General features: G+C 44.2%; 1 protein-coding gene across 1 annotated transcript in view; it reads right to left on the bottom strand.

Annotated features, from left to right (window-relative positions):
• LOC124596399 (farnesol dehydrogenase-like) overlaps positions 1-17422 on the bottom strand; it is a 60478-nt gene that overhangs the window by 20896 nt on the left and 22160 nt on the right. The window contains exon 3 of the mRNA XM_047135526.1: positions 3586-3715. Within this exon, the coding sequence (XP_046991482.1) occupies positions 3586-3715 (130 nt within the window). The remainder of the gene's footprint in view (positions 1-3585; positions 3716-17422) is intronic.

A 17422-nucleotide genomic window follows, 5' to 3' on the forward strand; every position in this document is an offset into this window, starting at 1 on the left:
ACTAATAACATTTCAGCCTCGCTTATTGTTGGTTTACGTTTCCAAGGTAATAATAACGACACAGTGTTATTATGGGAACAGAGTTCCTTTTGATGACATCATATTTAAGATGTTTTCGACTTTCTTGATCCATCAAGAGCTTTCGTTCATTACAGCCATCACATCCATCAGGGGTAATTGGTTGTTAATGTGCCAAGAAGGCTGTGAATACTTCATACATAGCGTTGTTATAATTACCGTTCAAGTTAAGCCCTCATTGGTTTGGCCCAATGATCGGAGAAACTGTGAGAGGTCTCTTTGCTAACCTGCTACATCTTCTGATATCGTTCTGAGCAAAGATTCACACAAAAGAGACCATGACATTTTTACACACTAGCACGTTATCACTTACAACTGAGGCACCACCCGTCTCTCTGGCAGTTATACAATGTCAATGAACTCGATTGAAAGACGAAGTAGGTAGGGTGAAAACAATTTTCACTCAAACAGGCGCTGTAGTTCGGAATTAAATAGTTTACCTGACTGTGACGACACTGGACGCTATCATTCTGAGTACAATAGTAAAGATCTACCTCAGATTGCACGATGAAAACACTGAGTTACAATATCTGAACAAAATACATCATGTCGGTTGGTGTCGGGCAGCTTCGGCTTATTTAACATAGCGTACAAGTGGTCGGTTGCCTTATACGCTCAGATGAGAACTGGCGGAGCTGTCATTCATTTGTGCTTAGGTGATTCATACGAAAACATTTCCAAAGTGATTATAGCCGCAAGACGGCAATTAACAGACTTTGAACGCTGAATGGTCGTTAGAGCTTGATACATGGGACATTCCATTTTCGAAAGGTTAGGTAATTCAATATTTCTAAATCCACAGTGTCAAAAAAATGGTTCAAATGGGTCTGAGCACTATGGGACTTAACTTCTGAGGTCATCAGTCCCCTAGAACTTAGAACTACTTAAGCCTATCTAACCTAAGGACACCACACACATCCATACCCGAGGCAGGATTCGAACCTGCGACCGTAGCAGTCGCGAAATTCCAGACTGTAGCGCCTAGAACCGCTCGGCCACTCCAGCCGACTCCACAGTGTCAAGTGAATGCCGGGAACACCAAATTTCAGGCATTACCTCTCTCTGCAGATAACGCAGTGGCCAATAGCCTTCAATTAACGACTGTGAGAAGCGACATTCGCGTGGAGTTGTCAGTGCTGACAGACAAGCAACTCCGCGTTAAATAAACGCAGAAATCAACGTGGGAGGTAACGTATCCGTTAGGACTGTGAGGCGAAATTTGAAATTAATGGGCTATGGCAGCAGACGACCGACAGGAATGTCTTTGGTAACAGCACACTGCAGTGCCTCTCCTGGGCTCGTAACCAAAATGGTTGGACCCCAGACGACTGGAAAACCGTTGCCTGGTCAGATGAGTCCCGATTTCATTTGGTAAGAGCTGATAGTAGGGTTCAAGTGGGGTGCAGGCCCCACAGAGTCATGGACTCAGGTCGTCCATAAGCCACTGCACAAGATGGTGGTGTGGGGTTGGCTCTATAATGGTGTGGGCTGTGTTTACATGGGGTGGACCAGGTCACTGACAGGAAATGATATGTTTGGCTACTTTGAGACTATTTGCAGCCACTTACGGACCTTATGACTTCATGTTCACAGACAGCGACTGAATTTTTATGGATGAGAATGTGCCATGTCATCGGGCCACAGCTGTTCGCGATTGGTTTGAAGCTCCTTCTGGGCAATTCGAAGGAATGATTTGGCCACCCAGACCACCCTACATTAATCTCACCGAACATTTAGGGGGCAGAATTGAGAGGTCGGTTCGTGCACAAAATACAGCACCGGCACCACTTTCGCACTTATAGATTGGTATAGAGGCAATGTTGATCAATATCTCTGCAAGGGGCTTCCAACGACTTGTCGAGACCATACCACGTCGAGTTGCTACACTACGCCAGGAAAATGACGTCAGGAGGTATCCCATGCTACTGGTCACCTCAGTGTATTTTAAACCTTATTAATGACTGTCGCCTCAAAAAACTAAATACACTCTTGCTCATAAATTAAGGATAATGCCGATACATGGTGAAACAACGCTCTGGTGGTCGGTTTGCGGGTTTAAATCACCTCTGGTTATGACCATGCGGCGCATTTGACCTGCAGTCGTCGCACGGTGGCGCTGGCAACAGTCCACATACGCACAGCTGTGTTGGAGCATGTCAGAGTATGGTGCAGCGAGTAAGTGTGCAGTCGTTTTAAGACGTCTTAATGAGGACTATGTGTTGGAAATGGCTCAAAGAACACATACTGATGACGTTATGACGGGTAGAATACTAAGGCGACTGGAGGCTCGTCAAACACAGCAGGTCGTTGATCGGGCCCTCCGTGTGCCACAAAGTGTGATCTCAAGATTATGGCAACGATTCCAGCAGACAGGAAAAGTGTCCAGGCGCTATAGTACGGGACGTCCACCACCAGTGCCCGCAGTCGGCCACGGAGTACTGCAGGTAGCTTTGCTCAAGACCTTGCCGCTACCACTAGAACAGCTGTCTCCAGACACACAGTCTACAGACGACTGAACAGTCATGGTTTATTCGCCCGGAGACCTTCAAGGTGCATTCCACTGAGCCCTGGTCACAGGAGAGCCCGTAAAGCCTGGCGTCAAGAAAAAGTACATGGTCAATGGAACAGTGGCCCCACGTTATGTTCACGGGGGTGTCCAGGTATAGTCTGAACAGAGATTCTCGCCAGGTTTTCATCTGGCGTGAACCAGGAACCAGATACCAATCCTTTAATGTCCTTGAAAGGGGCCTGTATGGACGTCGTGGTTTGATGGTGTGGGTGCACGTACACCCCTGCATGTCTTTGACAGAGGAACTGTAAGAGATCAGGCGTATTGGGACGTCATTTTGCACCAGTATCTCCGCCTTTTCAGGGGTGCAGTGGGTCCCACCTTCCGCCTGATGGATGATAACGCACGGCCCCACCGAGCTGCCATCGTGGAGCAGATATGAGGCGAATGGAGTGGCTTGCCTGTTCTCCAGACCCAAACCCAATCGAGCACGTCTGGGATCCTCTCGGTCGACGTATCGCTGCACGTCTTCAAACCTCTACGACATTTCAGAAGCTCCGACTGGCACTGGTGCAAGAATGGGAGGCTATACTCCAGAAGCTGCTCGACCACCTGATCCAAAGTATGCCAACCCGTTTTGCGGCCTGTGTACGTGTGCATGGTGATCATTTCCCATATTGATGTCGGGGTACCTGCGCAGGAAACTGGCATTTTGTAGCATAGGTGTTTCGGGACGGTTTTCTCAACTAGTTTTTTTTTTTTTTTTTTTTTTTTTTTTTTTTTTTTTTTTTTTTTTTTTTTTTTTTTTAAGCATCGACCATGATTGCTTCTGCTTTTCCTTCCAGTAGGGGTGAGAAACTCCTTCAAACGTTTTCTTCACGATCGGAAATCTGTGCCAGAACTATGTATTTTAGACTGAAAACTTCAGAAATAACATATATACGTAACATAATAGAAATAAGAGTACATTTGTGTCACAAGACGTATCACAAGCCCACCTGTTGATGTGGATGATGAAGCCGTCGTCGACGCCCCTGCTCAGCATGTCCTGCACGGCCTCCCTGGTGCAGATGCTCAGACCCAGCACGTTCACGTCCAGGATGCGCTTCCAGGTTTCCGTCTTGGCCTCTGGTCACCACAAAGAAAAGAAATTGTACTGTACTAGCTTAAAAGTTTTGCCATATCAACTAGCTCATGCAACGGCTGTGGCGGACGTTAAAAGACAAGCTTGCTATTAACATCCGGAGAGTGTAGGTGCAAAGAAGGGTACTTCCTGCCACATAAATCTTGTCAACTGCCTATGAGGAGAAATTTCAACGATACAGAGGCTCACAGACTTTGTTCTTCCTGTGCGCCATCTGCGAAAGGAACATCAAGTCGGGCAAATGGTAGAGATACCCAAAGTATTCTCAACCACACTTCGACACACTTCGTAAGGTGGTTTGCAGGATGCAGCACAATCAAGAAGCCAGGATCGATATGTTGATCGACCAGTGTGTTTCACACGTATAGACGGACTACGGTCTCCGTCAGTACGATGTAAGGTGGTTCAGATGGCTCTGAGCACTATGGGACATAACATCTATGGTCATCAGTCCCCTAGAACTTAGAACTACTTAAACCTAACTAACCTAAGGAGATCCCACAACACCCAGTCATCACGAGGCATTGAAAATCCCTGACCCCACCGGGAATCGAACCCAGGAACCCGGCGATGCAAGGTGGCATCGTAGTAATTTTGTAGGGAGCACATTGTGCTCATGTGGGAGCAACCTAGATGCTTGTAAAACAATAAACTGGTAGCCAAGACCGCAGTAATTCTTTGTATTCCATGATTACCGGTTTCGACGAAACGAAAGTCGCCATCATCGGATCTTAGGACACATTCAGGTTACAACATCAAAGCAAACAATGGTGATACTAATAGTTGCCAATAACACGCAGGCCTTGCGACAATTTTGTAAGTCCTGGGTGTTATAGGCAACTGTTAATATCACCATTGTTTGCCTTGATATTGTAACCTGTATGTGTCCAAAGGTATGTGACTAAATTTGTATGTACACATGTTATATAAGTATAATCCAAGCCCACTTTTATAGTGTTTTCTGTCCTCCCTGGATCCGATGATGGTGGTTTTAGTTTCGCCGAAAGCGGTAATCATGGAATAAAAAGAATTCCTGCGATCTTGGCTACCAGTTAATTCTTTTGCAGGCATCGTAGTAAGACAGGATAACAGGATGAACGTCGCAGTATGAGAGTGTTTCTTGTTTTTCACTATACCAGTGGTGGGATTGCCATTCCACTCGCCATTACTACCGAAAAAAATGCTGTGGAGTGGCTGTAACAGCCAGACAATTCATGTGGACATTGCAGGTCAACATGTACACTCCACGCACACCTCACAAATGTTCTTTCCACACACCTTGCGTCATCTATAGTTGTGTCCCTTGATCACAGTCATTGGTCCAATGATTCCACTTTACTGAAGATCGTCTCAAGTTTCATGGGCTGCGAAGCTATTGGAAATTCGTGTTTAAATAATTCTTGAGGGATCTGAAGATGATTATTATTTATCAGAAGAACAGCTTTTGAAAACAATGACACACCGAGTTTTTGAAAATAATGACACACAGTACAAGACACTCTCACATTATGTAGGTCTTTTTCCACGCACGTTCAATCTCAGATTGCTGCCATTCCTAGTTCTCACTTCGATCTGGAAGTCTCTGTTCTCAGAAAGTGGCCCATGAGAGGAAAGAAAGACAACACTACGTTTTAAGTGCCTAGTGTGGACAGTCGATGGAAGACAAGAAACCGTATTTCTGTCGTTTCCCTTCTTTACGCATTTATTTTTCTCGTTTGTCCAGAAAGATTTGCACCTGAAGTTCAGACAATCTCCAGCCACTTTGTAGAAAAAGGCACAAGATCGTCACTGTTCTCGGCAGTGATAACTCCTGCTGCTGCTCTCCAGCTGACACTGAAAGCTGTGATATACTTCGTTAGCGATTTCCGTTGTTATCACCTCTTCCACCATCAGAGATAATTTCATATCATTCTTATCACCACTAACGATTATCCTTCCTCACAAACACTTAGATAAATGTTGCTCCAACAAGGATCGAACTTTTAGGCGCACCCAAAATTAGTTAAAACAATTACAGCGGTAAGACAAAGTATTATGACCACTGCCTGTCACGCCGTTGGACGCCGCCTGGTGGCAATGCTCGCCCGTGACGCTGTAACAAAAGAATGTAAGGGGAGCAGACAATGACGGGAGATCACGCTAGTGAAAATATGGACAGATTATTATTACGCAGAGCCTGTGAACAAGTATCTCGAAAACGGCGAATCTGATCGAATGTCCACGTGCTACTGCTGTGTGAGCATCTACGGAAAGATGTAGAAGGACAGTGAAGCTATCACTAGGCGCTAAATGATTGGACGTCCACGACTCTTGATAGAACGTGGGGTTCGGGGACTTGTTTACTCTGGAAAATAGGCTAGATGGAGATCTGAGGCATTTCTGCCGAACGAACACAATGCTGGTGCACGCACAGGTGTTTTGGAGCACACTGTTCATCGTAGATTATTGAACATGGCGCTCCGCAACAGACCTCTCGTAAGTGTTCACACGTTGACCCAAAACGACATCGTCGATTGTGATTGCAGTGGGAACGGGACCATCGGTATTCCACCGTCGATCAGTGGAAGCATGTCTTCTCTTCGGGCGAGTAACTTTTTTGCTATATTAGGTCGCTGGTCGTCTCCACAAACGTCGTCATCGAGGTGCAGTGCGCCACAGACGCAGGCTGGTGGGAGCGGTATTATGCTTTGGGAGACATTCTCCTGGTCTTGCATGGGACCTGCGATGGTAATGGAACACATGCTGACAGCTGCAAAACCGTTATATCCCTTCATTGTTGATGTCTTCCCCCGTCGGCGATGTCATCTTTCAGCAGTGTCCGTGTCTCGGGGCAGGAATCGTGCTACAGTGGTTTGAGGAATATTATAGTGAACTCACGTTGATGTCTCGTCGACCAAATTCGCCTGATGCAAATACTATGGAAACTATCTGGGTCGCTATCGGGTATCACCACCACGTGCGCAAATCAGGGGCCCGTTATTTGCGAGAATTACATGACCTGTACGTAGACATCTAATGTCACACACCTCCACAAAGCCACCAACAAACTGTCGGATCCGCGATACGCACACTCAGTGACGTATTTCGTTCTAAAGACGGACAAAGAAGCTATTAAGCATGTGGTCGCAATGTTTTGGCTCATCAGTGTTTAATGAACTCTCAGAGCTGGCCAGTGTGGCCGAGCGGTTCTAGGCGCTTCAGTACGGAACCGCGCTGCTGATGAGGTCGCAGGTTCGAATCCTGCCTCGGGCATGGATGTGTGTGATGTCCTTAGGTTAGTTAGGTTTAAGTAGTTCTAAGTCTAGGAGACTGATGACCGCAGATGTTAAGTCCCATAATGCTCAGAGCCATTTGAACCATTTTGAACTATCAGATTTGACTTCAGTTCCTACATGGTAACTAAACAAGTAACTTCATTGGAGATTAGGGACAGTGTTGTATGCAGTGTGTCATTTGCGACCATTAGCAGTTTTTTGCCTAAAACTGGACTTAGAAAACCACATAATCGCTCGCTGCGGGTGTCGTTTCGTGACTGGTGTCGTGGTTCCCTGGTCGTTCAATACAAAAGTAAAATCCTTTATGTGGGTGATTTATGAAGTTACCAAAACTCGTTGGTCTTCATTTAATATGTGTCTGGTCACTATCTGTTAAATATATGATTAACAAGTGAAAAATTACTTTTGAGGTGAAAATACACCTCACCCTGTATGTAACGTAGGCTATATAAAGTAATGTTCACGGTTGATATCAGCATCAGAGACAATTTTCGGCTTACATGGAGTCCTCTGGAACAAGTAGATGCTGCAGAAGGCTGAGTCCATAGTGGCAGTTGCTGGATTCGGTAATTTCTTGACGCCATTCAAATAGTCTGATTCCTTGTGTCTTCGACTCCAGGATGTACATGAGAGTGGAGGTGCTGGCTGCCTTCATATGACCTGCTTAGCATTTACGTAAATCTGGAGTTCCATGTCTGTCCCTTGTCTATGAAGGATGGAAAGTGATACGCCACCTGTCCAGGCTATATTTTTCTACTGTCTCAGCATTGATTGTCTGTGTGGCTGCGGTGTGACTACTGTTTATGCTTCTTGTCGACAAACTGGTGTTACCTGCGGTGCGATGGCTTTATCCTATTCTAAAAGAGCACAAGGCAAAAACATACAGGACCAAATTAAAACTGTGTGCCGGACCGAGACTCGAACTCGGGACCTTTGCCCTCCGCGGGCAAGTGCTCAGCGAACACTCCGCTGTGGAGTGAAAATTTCATTCTAGAAACACCCCCCAGGCTGTGGCAAGCCATGTCTCCGCAATATCCTTTCTTCCAGGGGCGCTAGTTCTGCATGGTTCGCAGGAGAGCTTCTGTAAAGTTTGGAAGGTAGGAGACGAGGTACTGGCGGAATTAAAGCTGTGAGGACGGGGCGTGAGTCGTGCTTGGGTAGCTCAGTCGGTAGAGCACTTGCCCGCGAAAGGCAAAGGTCTCGAGTTCGAGTCTCGGTCCGCCACACAGTTTCAATGTGACAGGAAGTTTCATATCAGCGCACACTCCGCTGTAGAGTGAAAATTTTATTATACAGGGCCAAGTCTGGGAATCATGAGCGGGAAATCCGTAACGTCCAATAACCCAGTGCTTGTTCAGGGAAAGCTTAACAGCTCAGGGCACATTGAAAGGATCATTCAAGTCATGCTGTTGCTATTCCTATAACGTCAGGTAGTTGTGTTCCCAGTAAGACACTGTGCCCACGCACACAGTTCTCTCTTAAGTCAATTCGGTCATCAGCGTGTGCGCTCTTTTCCTGCGCCAGCACAATCTCCGTAACAGCTGAGGATGGGAGGGGACGTAACTGATACGGAGAGGTGAGAAAAGTCATTGGATAGCTATGTGCATACATACAGTTGGCAGTAGTATCACGTATACAAAGGACAGGCAGTGTATTGGCGGAACTGTCATTTGTACACAGGTGATTCAAGACAAAAGGTTTCCGGCGTGATTACGCGGAATGGCAGGGACATTACAATTCGGAAATCGTTGGCGAGTTCAATATTTCGAGAGCCACAGCGTCGGGAACGTGCCGAGATACCAAATTTCAGGCATTACCTCTCACTATGGACAAATCAGTGGCCGGCGGCCTTTACTTAATGGCTGAGCGCAGCAGTGTTTGCATAGGGTTGTCAGTGCTAACAGAAAAGCAACACTGCGTAAAAAAACCGCAGAAATCAATGTGAGACGCACGACGAACGGGTACGCTAAGTCCTTTCCATACAGGGACAGCAGTGGCGGCCAGCAGTACCAGCCAATACTGTGTACTAGTAATTGCGGCGTTGAGATCAGAAACGGGACGTGTCATCATTTTTGGGGTATAGGAGTAATACTGTAGTTGGTATTTCCACACGATTCGGCATCTGTTGAGCGATTTTTCCCTGTCAGAATCAGTGCTGAAATTACGTTTTGTGCAGAAAGAGGACTTGTCACAGATACAAGTCCCTATATAGGACGAAAGAACGTGAGGCGTAAGAGCAGCACTGCAGCGGTTTGCAGTAATCAGCTGTGAGATTTCCGAATGACTTCGGTGACGGAACCGTCAGACCAGTCCGAAGACGATTTACATGAATTTAGAAGGAAAAAAAGACGCCCCGAACTGTGGAAGAGGAATGTGATTAAATAAAAGAAGGTGAAGGATTTGGAGCATACCAACCGGAAAGGAAACATTGTTCCTAGGAGGGAAACAGGTGCAGATTGCTGGTAAATAGTCATACAATGTTCATTGTTTGAATTATCTCTACATAATGTAATATGGAACAGTTGAACGGAATGGACAGTGTCTTGAAACGAGGATATAAGAGGAACGTCAACAAAACAAAACGAAGGTAATGGAATGTAGTCGAATTAAGTCGGGTGATGCTGAGGGAATTAGATTAGGAAATGAGACACTTAAAGTAGTAAAGGAGTTTTGCTATTTGGGAGCAAAATAACTGATGATGGTCGAAGTAGAGAGGATATAAGATGCAGATTGGCAATGGCAAGGAAAGCGTTTCTGAAGAAGAGAAATTTGTTAACATCGAGTATAGATTTAAGTGTCAGGAAGTCGTTTATGAAACACTTTGTATGGAGTGTAGCCATGTATGGAAGTGAAACATGGATGATAAATAGTTTGGAAAAGAAGAGAATAGAAGCTTTCGAAATGTGGTGCTACAGAAGAATGCTGAAGAGTAGATGGGTAGCTCACATAACTAATGAGGAGGTATTGAGTAGAATGGGGGAGGAATTTGTGGCACAACTTAACAAGAAGAAGGGACCGGTTGGTAGGACATGTTCTGAGGCATCAAGGGATCACCAATTTAGTATTGGAGGGCAGCGTGGAGGGTAAAAATCGTAGAGGGAGACCAAGTGATGAATACACTAAGCAGATTCAGAAGGGTGTAGGTTGCAGTAAGTACTGGGAGATGAAGAAGCTTGCACAGGATGGAGTAGCATGGAGAGCTGCATCAAACCATTCTCAGGACTGAAGACCACAACAAAAACAACAATACAATGTAATATGCTGTAGCAGAAGCAAGTTGTGTAGAAACATTGTACTAAAGTGTGAATATAAATTCCTTTCATGAAAACAAAGTCGAAATTTATGTTTCTGTTGTAATATATGAAATCGGTGAAAATATGTTATTCGCCGAGTATATAGGTTAATAATACGCTAATACCTGTTTACACATGCCGGCGTATATGTTTTGAGAAGTTCTCATTTGCTCAGAAGGAACTATTGTTGACAGAATACAACAATATGCCCAACAAAGATGGACAGTATGGGTAATTGAGTGCTTACATTCTTCCCATCTTTCCAAAAGCAAGGAGACCACGCGCAAATTCCATTACCAATCGTGGAAGGACAGCAAATTATTATTATAAGGTAACTGGCCTGACCACTGTAATATTACTTTATTAACCATTTCGTTCCCGAATTATGTACATCTTTGATCCACGTTTTGTAAAATCTTTAAGGCATTATTTAAAGCATATATTTAATAGAGTTACAGCATTACGATTATGTAGATTTTTGTTTTATGATACTAATTCACTTGTATCTGCAGGTTAAAGTTGGCTTCAAGGAAACTATGCTATGCAAGAAAGCTTAATTATTGCCCTCCATGGCATATCAAAACGCCGAGTGGAGACACTGTGCCGCTTAAGTCAATATTTCAGCACAACGACTGTTGTTTAAATCAAAAACTGGATATGTCAGTCATTTTTTAATTCCATTTTCTATTAGTTGCCTTCATCCTATGATTACAGATTGTTGGTATAGCATTGCATTCTTCCTCACGAGTCTTTGGGACTAACTATAAGGTTTGGTAAAAATGCTATTCAGAATTATACAGTTTTTTCCAATATATCTCAGAACATCAATTGAGTGACATATCCCCTTTTTGAAAACAACGCCTCAATTATCCCTCCATTGTCCGCGTGTGCAGTGGTACTTCGCCTTCACCGTCCAGTAGGCTATTGACAGCCAGCAAACTCAAGTAGTTTTGAGATTAGCAGGCGTCAGAGGCGCAGTAGTAACATGGACACATGGTCTAGTGGCAGCCATTACAGGAAGTGTCTTATACTTTCATTACAAAATGTCTTCAGTACCCGAAGAAGCGCAGTCAAAAACGACTGCTTGCGTAAAATAGAGTGGGGACAATATACATATATTATTAGAAACTTACGCGAATTATGAACTATTACGGAGCATACGCCGTCGTGGTTATGCCAACAACGAGCAGAGAGAGAGTTATGCTAGCTGTTCGTTCGAATTCACGTCTTGGTCAGAACAAGTGGTGCTAAACATGTAATATCCCTTTGGTTATTTGAGCATCCATGTCGCGTAGCCCATTATTTTCCCACTCATTAAATAATGTTTCAGGTATTTGTAAGGATATGATGTTGCGGAGAGAGAAAGGTGTGGTGGTAGTATAGTTCTCAGCAGCGCCTTTCAGTTGGTAAAGTTTATTCTTTAACACAAACATCATGCAGGATACGACGACAGACACTGCTTTCAACCCTTCTGCAACTTGAATTTGAAATGATGAGTCTTCAACTATTTCCATTAATGATAACTACCTCTTCTCTCTCATAGGACGACAATGCCGATGACGATGCAGCTGTCGTCTTCTTGAGGATTATTCCCATGCATTCGGAGGCTTGCTGCAATCGTTCATGATGCGCATAGACGGGAGCAAGTATACATGAATCTCGTAGAGCTATCCACTTTATAATTGTTAGACTCACGGAGAACAAAAATACGTCCGTACACCACGGCGGACAACAGACGACTTATGTTCTAGCACTAAAACAAGAAAAGAGTTGTAAAAAAATGAAAGTACACCTTCTTTAATTTTTCCGCCGCCCTTCTCATTAAATTAATGCAGCGTAATACGAAGTAATATATCTTTGACCCATTCAGTTGGCGTCTATATGAATTAATACATCTCGTTTGTCTATGCAGATAAACCTTATGGGCACCTACACAGTCTCTCGTAAGTAATATTTCTGGAAAGAAACATGGTCCGCTGAACGATATTTGTATGTATTCTACATGGGACCTTGCATCCGTTCTCGTAACAACACAAATATTTATGTTTAATTTTCGTGTAATTTAGTTTTGTTACGTTATTGTTCCGCTTTATTATTCAAAAAGTCTCAGATGTGCTCACTTAAAGCTGGTTCGTGAAAGAACCACATCCGAGTGCATGATATTCAAATATGCGAGAACGTTGTCCTCAGCAGATACAGTGTTTCATATTTTATACGAAAATATCAGAAACAAGGTAAGTGTGGGTCACAGTGGATTTTCAAGACACGTGTTTTTGTATCGACGAAGACCTCTACATCTTGCAGTTAAATGAGTCATTTTGAATTAGGAATAGGAAATCCTTTATATGCTTTCTATCTTTACTCCGTATATGATGAAGGAAATTGATAAACACTTGCAACATCATTCGCGATATCTCCCCCTCTCCCCTCCTCCCCACTCCCCCCGAGGAAAGTGGCTTTATTTATGACTGCTCCACGGCTTTTGTTCAACTTTCCCAACGGGTACCACTGAGAGATTTTGCGGTCATATATGCCTCTTAAAAATTCCCGTAGATGCAGAAAAGAAACTGGAAACTTCTAGAACTGTACTCAAAATGTTGACAGGAATAGCTACTGCAGCTCCGCATCATTCACGATAAGATTAAACGAATTAGACCCACATGGAATAAAATATGTTCGACTATTAAGGTTTTCAATTCTTTTTTATACTCTTATTTTTCCATTTCATATTCGAACCGTTATCATACTCTTCAGGCTTTTCAAAGGAATCTGACGTATTACCAACTACTTCAAGAGAACGTCGGTTAAACACTCAACAGTTGCAACTGTAGATGGAATAAGACCAATGAAATATTCTTCAGTAATTATTTCTGTCTGAACAAAACGAACGCCCATTTACATTACTTCTGCGTGGCACACGCCAGGATTACATTCTGAAATAACTAAATAGTATGTTGCTTTTTAAGGCTCATTTAAAACGTAATCTCGAATACTTATTCATAACATGATGACGAATTCAGTTTATTTTACATTAGGTCGTGAATACTGGCTTCATGAGAACTAACTCTTCGCACACCTGCGTGATAAGGAACTGTGTTTCGTAAGGCAAACTTTTTAAAACACCATAGCAATGTTCAGTATTGGCCGGAATGAGTTTCTGATTTTCTTCATAAAGCATTTTGCTAAGATGTAAATTCAGTTGTAATTTCGCTATGAATGGTATGCACTTACATGCGGTTCTTTTTGCGTCAGCGTTGATATCCCGACTTATTTTAGTGGTTTGAAGACCCCGACGTGCTTGCAAGTGACATACGAGCAGTTTCAGCACTGAAAAGCTCGTAAAAAAACAAAAAGTAACATTTTTTTAAACAAGTTAAATGAGCTATTCTTTGAGGGTGTCTTTTGCATATCTTGCCCAGCAGGAAAGTTAAACTCTGCTACTTAACTAAGCCCTCGTTCTATAAGAGTTTGTCGTGCGTCATCAGTAAAATTATCATGCCGCTGACAGCATCAGCCGACGAGTTAAAACGTGTGCAGTCATTTAAATACATTATAAAGTACAATTTTTAAAATGTTAAATAAACTGATAAGCAGTTTATACACCTATCAAGAAGCCGAATAAAGTATGCTCTGCGCACAACGGAGACCAAGAAAAAACTTTCAGATTTACAGTTGCATAGTCTAAGGTATGCCAAGGAACAGGAATCGATTTTTGAATGACTGTGTTACGTCGTGAATCACACTAGAGCAGCGATTAGCAGTCCAACAACACTTTATTCCATAGTCACAGAACATACCATATAACAAGTCAAAGATACATTGTCCTAAGAGTAAACAAACAGTCTCTCACTTGCGAGAAGTACATCACTCTGTGACATCCTCCCCACCCTGGTCGACCTCCAAAGGTACGGCCAGCTGCACAGGACGACTAATGATGTGACCTTCTGGTGTCCGGAGTATTATCGTCCTTACCCTGCCGTCTCTTCCTGGTAGTACCTTTTCTATCCTGGCCTTCTTCCACATATGTCGCGGACGAAGGTCCTCTTGGATCAGCACGATGTCGCCAGGGCGAAAGGGGATGACTCGTCCCGATGGGCGTTTAACTTCATGGTAGTTCCGGAGCTCCAATAGGTATTCTTTAACCCAACGGTTCCAAAAACTGTCACAGAGTTGCTGTCTCAGTCGGAATTCCTTTGTTAAATTCGTGCTCGCTGAAGGCTCTGGTCCCGTCGGAATAGTCGTAAGTTTTTCTCCCGTCAGAAAATGGGATGGTGTGAGTGCATCACAATCATCTCCTGGAGTTCACCGCGGCTTCAATACTGATCAAGGTGGTGTTCAGTTGTTCCTCAGTGAGCTTTGCGAGTCCCAATACCTTCCGTAGGCAACGCTTTATAGTGCCCACCATTCTTTCCCACCATCCTCCCCACCAAGCCGCACGGGAGACAATGAATTTCCAAGTAATACTGTGGTGGGCGAGGAACTGATAAGATTTTGTGGTGGTTAATGCCTTCCAAAGTTGGGCTAGTTCCATATTCGTGGCGTGGAATGTTTTCGCGTTATCTGTATATATCGTGTGGGGTAGTCCACGTCTTCCGGCGAATCGCTGAAGTGCCATAAGAAACTTGTCCGTTGACAAGTCTGTACAGAGTTCGAGGTGGACAGCTCGTGTGGTAGCACATGTGAAAAGAGTGATATATGACTTGTGCGTTTCCTTCCCCACTTTGATGAATAGTGGGCCAGCAAAGTCTATTCCGGTTACAGCAAATGGTTTGGCAGGTGAAACTCGTTCAGGTGGCAGCGGTGCTTCGATCTGTTGCCCTCGTGGATTCTTCAAGATCTTGCATGCGAGGCATGAGTATCGGATTCTTTTGATTGCCTGACGAGCTCTAAGGATCCAAAATTCGGTTCGCAGTTCGGATAGTACAGAACGAACACCAAAGTGATGAAGGCGGATGTGTGTCTCTCGAATAACCAATTGTGTGAAGTGGTGGGAACCGTCAAGGAGTACAGGATGTTTTTGTTCCCTATTTAGGCTAGTGCACTGCAGTCGACCTCCTAGACGTATCAGTCCATCTTCTAGGAAAGGATTGTATCGTGCGATTTTTGACTCTCTTGGCAGTGGTAAGTTATTCTGAAGTGCATGTAATTCGTTGGGGAAGGAATCTCTCTGGCCCACTCGAATCCAATACATTTTGGCAGCTGATAATTCGGTGGCTGTAACTTCTCCTGAAGATTTATTCTTCTGACGAATGTTGAAACGGAGAGTCCATGCTGTGATACGAATGAGCTTCCAGTACGAGCTGAATTTAAGTAAGTTCAAAAGGCCGGTTGGCGTAGATATCGACAAAACTTGGCTCTGGGTTTTCTTCCTCTTTTCTTCGGGAGGAAGTCGTACCATCGTTGGAGTATCGTTGTTTGGCCAGCATTCAGGAGGGCGTGTAAGCCAAGGCGGCCCATGCCACCAAATATCCAGAGAATTCATTTGGTAGCCGAGGAGTCCACGTGAGAGGTGGTCAGCAGGATTGTCTGGTCCTGGGCAGTGTTTCCATTGCGTGGGAGTCGTGTGTGTTTGTACCTCAGTTACACGATTACAAACGAAGGTCTTCCATCTGTTAGGATCACAGCGAATCCAACTTAGTGTTATTGTAGAATCCGTCCACAGTATCGCACGGGCAATTTTAAAGTCTGTTGCGCGGCAAAAGTAACACAATAGTCTGGTCCCAACTACTGCCACTAAAAGTTCGAGTCGAGGCAATGTCACCTTCTTAATAGGAGCAAGTCTGTTCTTGCTACAGACTAAATGGGTTACGACGTCATCATCTAAGACAGTACGAATGTACAAAGCTGCTCCATATGCCTTTTCCGAGGCGTCACAGAATATGTGCAGCTGAGAGTCTCTTCCATGAGCTGTAGCTATCCATCTAGGGACACGTGTATGTGACAATGAAGGTAAGCTAGATATCCAAGCGCGCCATCGTGCCCCTAAGTCCCAGGGCATAAGTTCATCCCAGCCAATTCCTCGGCACCATGTGTCCTGGAATAGCAATTTCCCAACAAGAGAAACTGGGGAAAACAGTCCGAGTGGGTCGTAGAATTTAGCCGTACATTGTAAAAGGAGTCGTTTGGTGGCTGGCTCTTCTGACGACCTTCTAATGATTTCGCTAGGATCGATACAGAAGTAGTCACCTGCGGTGTTCCAGTCTACACCTAAAACTTGAGTCGGGGTGTGGAGTTCTCGCCCTTCTGCCCTCCAGATAGTGTGGAGTTGTTCACAGTTGGTAGCCCATTTTGATAAGGGGAGACTGATCAATTTCATTAGGGTTACAAGTTCATAGTATATGGTTATCACCAAATTATCACCTTCTACTGAGATCACAAAGTCGTCCATGTATGCAGTCTTGTTTATAAGTGGCGCTACGGTGGGAAATGCTGTCATACACTTGTCGGCAAGTTCTCTTAGTGTTGCAGAAAGTAAAAATGGGCTGCAGGTCAGGCCGAATGGGAGTCTGTTAAAACGGTATTCTGTTAGTTCGTCCGTCGTTTGAAGATTTCCTGTTTGATCCTGGCTAATCTTGAACCAGAAAAATCTGGTCAAGTCTTTGTCCTTTTCGCTCAAGGTTAATTGAAGGAAAGCTTGTGTGATGTCCGCGACGATAGCCGTAGAATATAATCTGAAACGCAGTAAAATTTCCAGAATCTCTGGTAATAGGTTCGGTCCTGCTTCTAATACCTCATTCAGAGAAGGTGCATTGTTTTCGTGAGATGAGGCGTCAAAGACTATTCTCTACTTAGTGGTTCCGTATTTCTCCTTCCTCACTGCATGATGAGGGAGATAAAATAGCTCCTTTCCTGAGAGTGGGATGGGAGCGACCTCTACTTGCCCCTTCGTAATGTAGTCTAGCATAAGATCGAAATACATTTGCTTAAATGTCTCTTGACGTTGAAATCTTTCCCTGAGGTGCTTGAATCGTTTTTCCGCGATAGGTCTGTTACTCGAAAGCACTTTATGTTGCATTTTGGGAAGTGTAACGACTGCTCGCTGATCCTTTATAGAGAAAGATGCTCTAAACTCTTCAAGAAGTCTCGTATCCTTGTTGTTCACAGGTAGATCCTGATCGGCAGT

This window comes from Schistocerca americana, chromosome 2 (genome assembly GCF_021461395.2).
Source record: "Schistocerca americana isolate TAMUIC-IGC-003095 chromosome 2, iqSchAmer2.1, whole genome shotgun sequence".
Classification (NCBI taxonomy): Eukaryota; Metazoa; Arthropoda; class Insecta; order Orthoptera; family Acrididae; genus Schistocerca; species Schistocerca americana.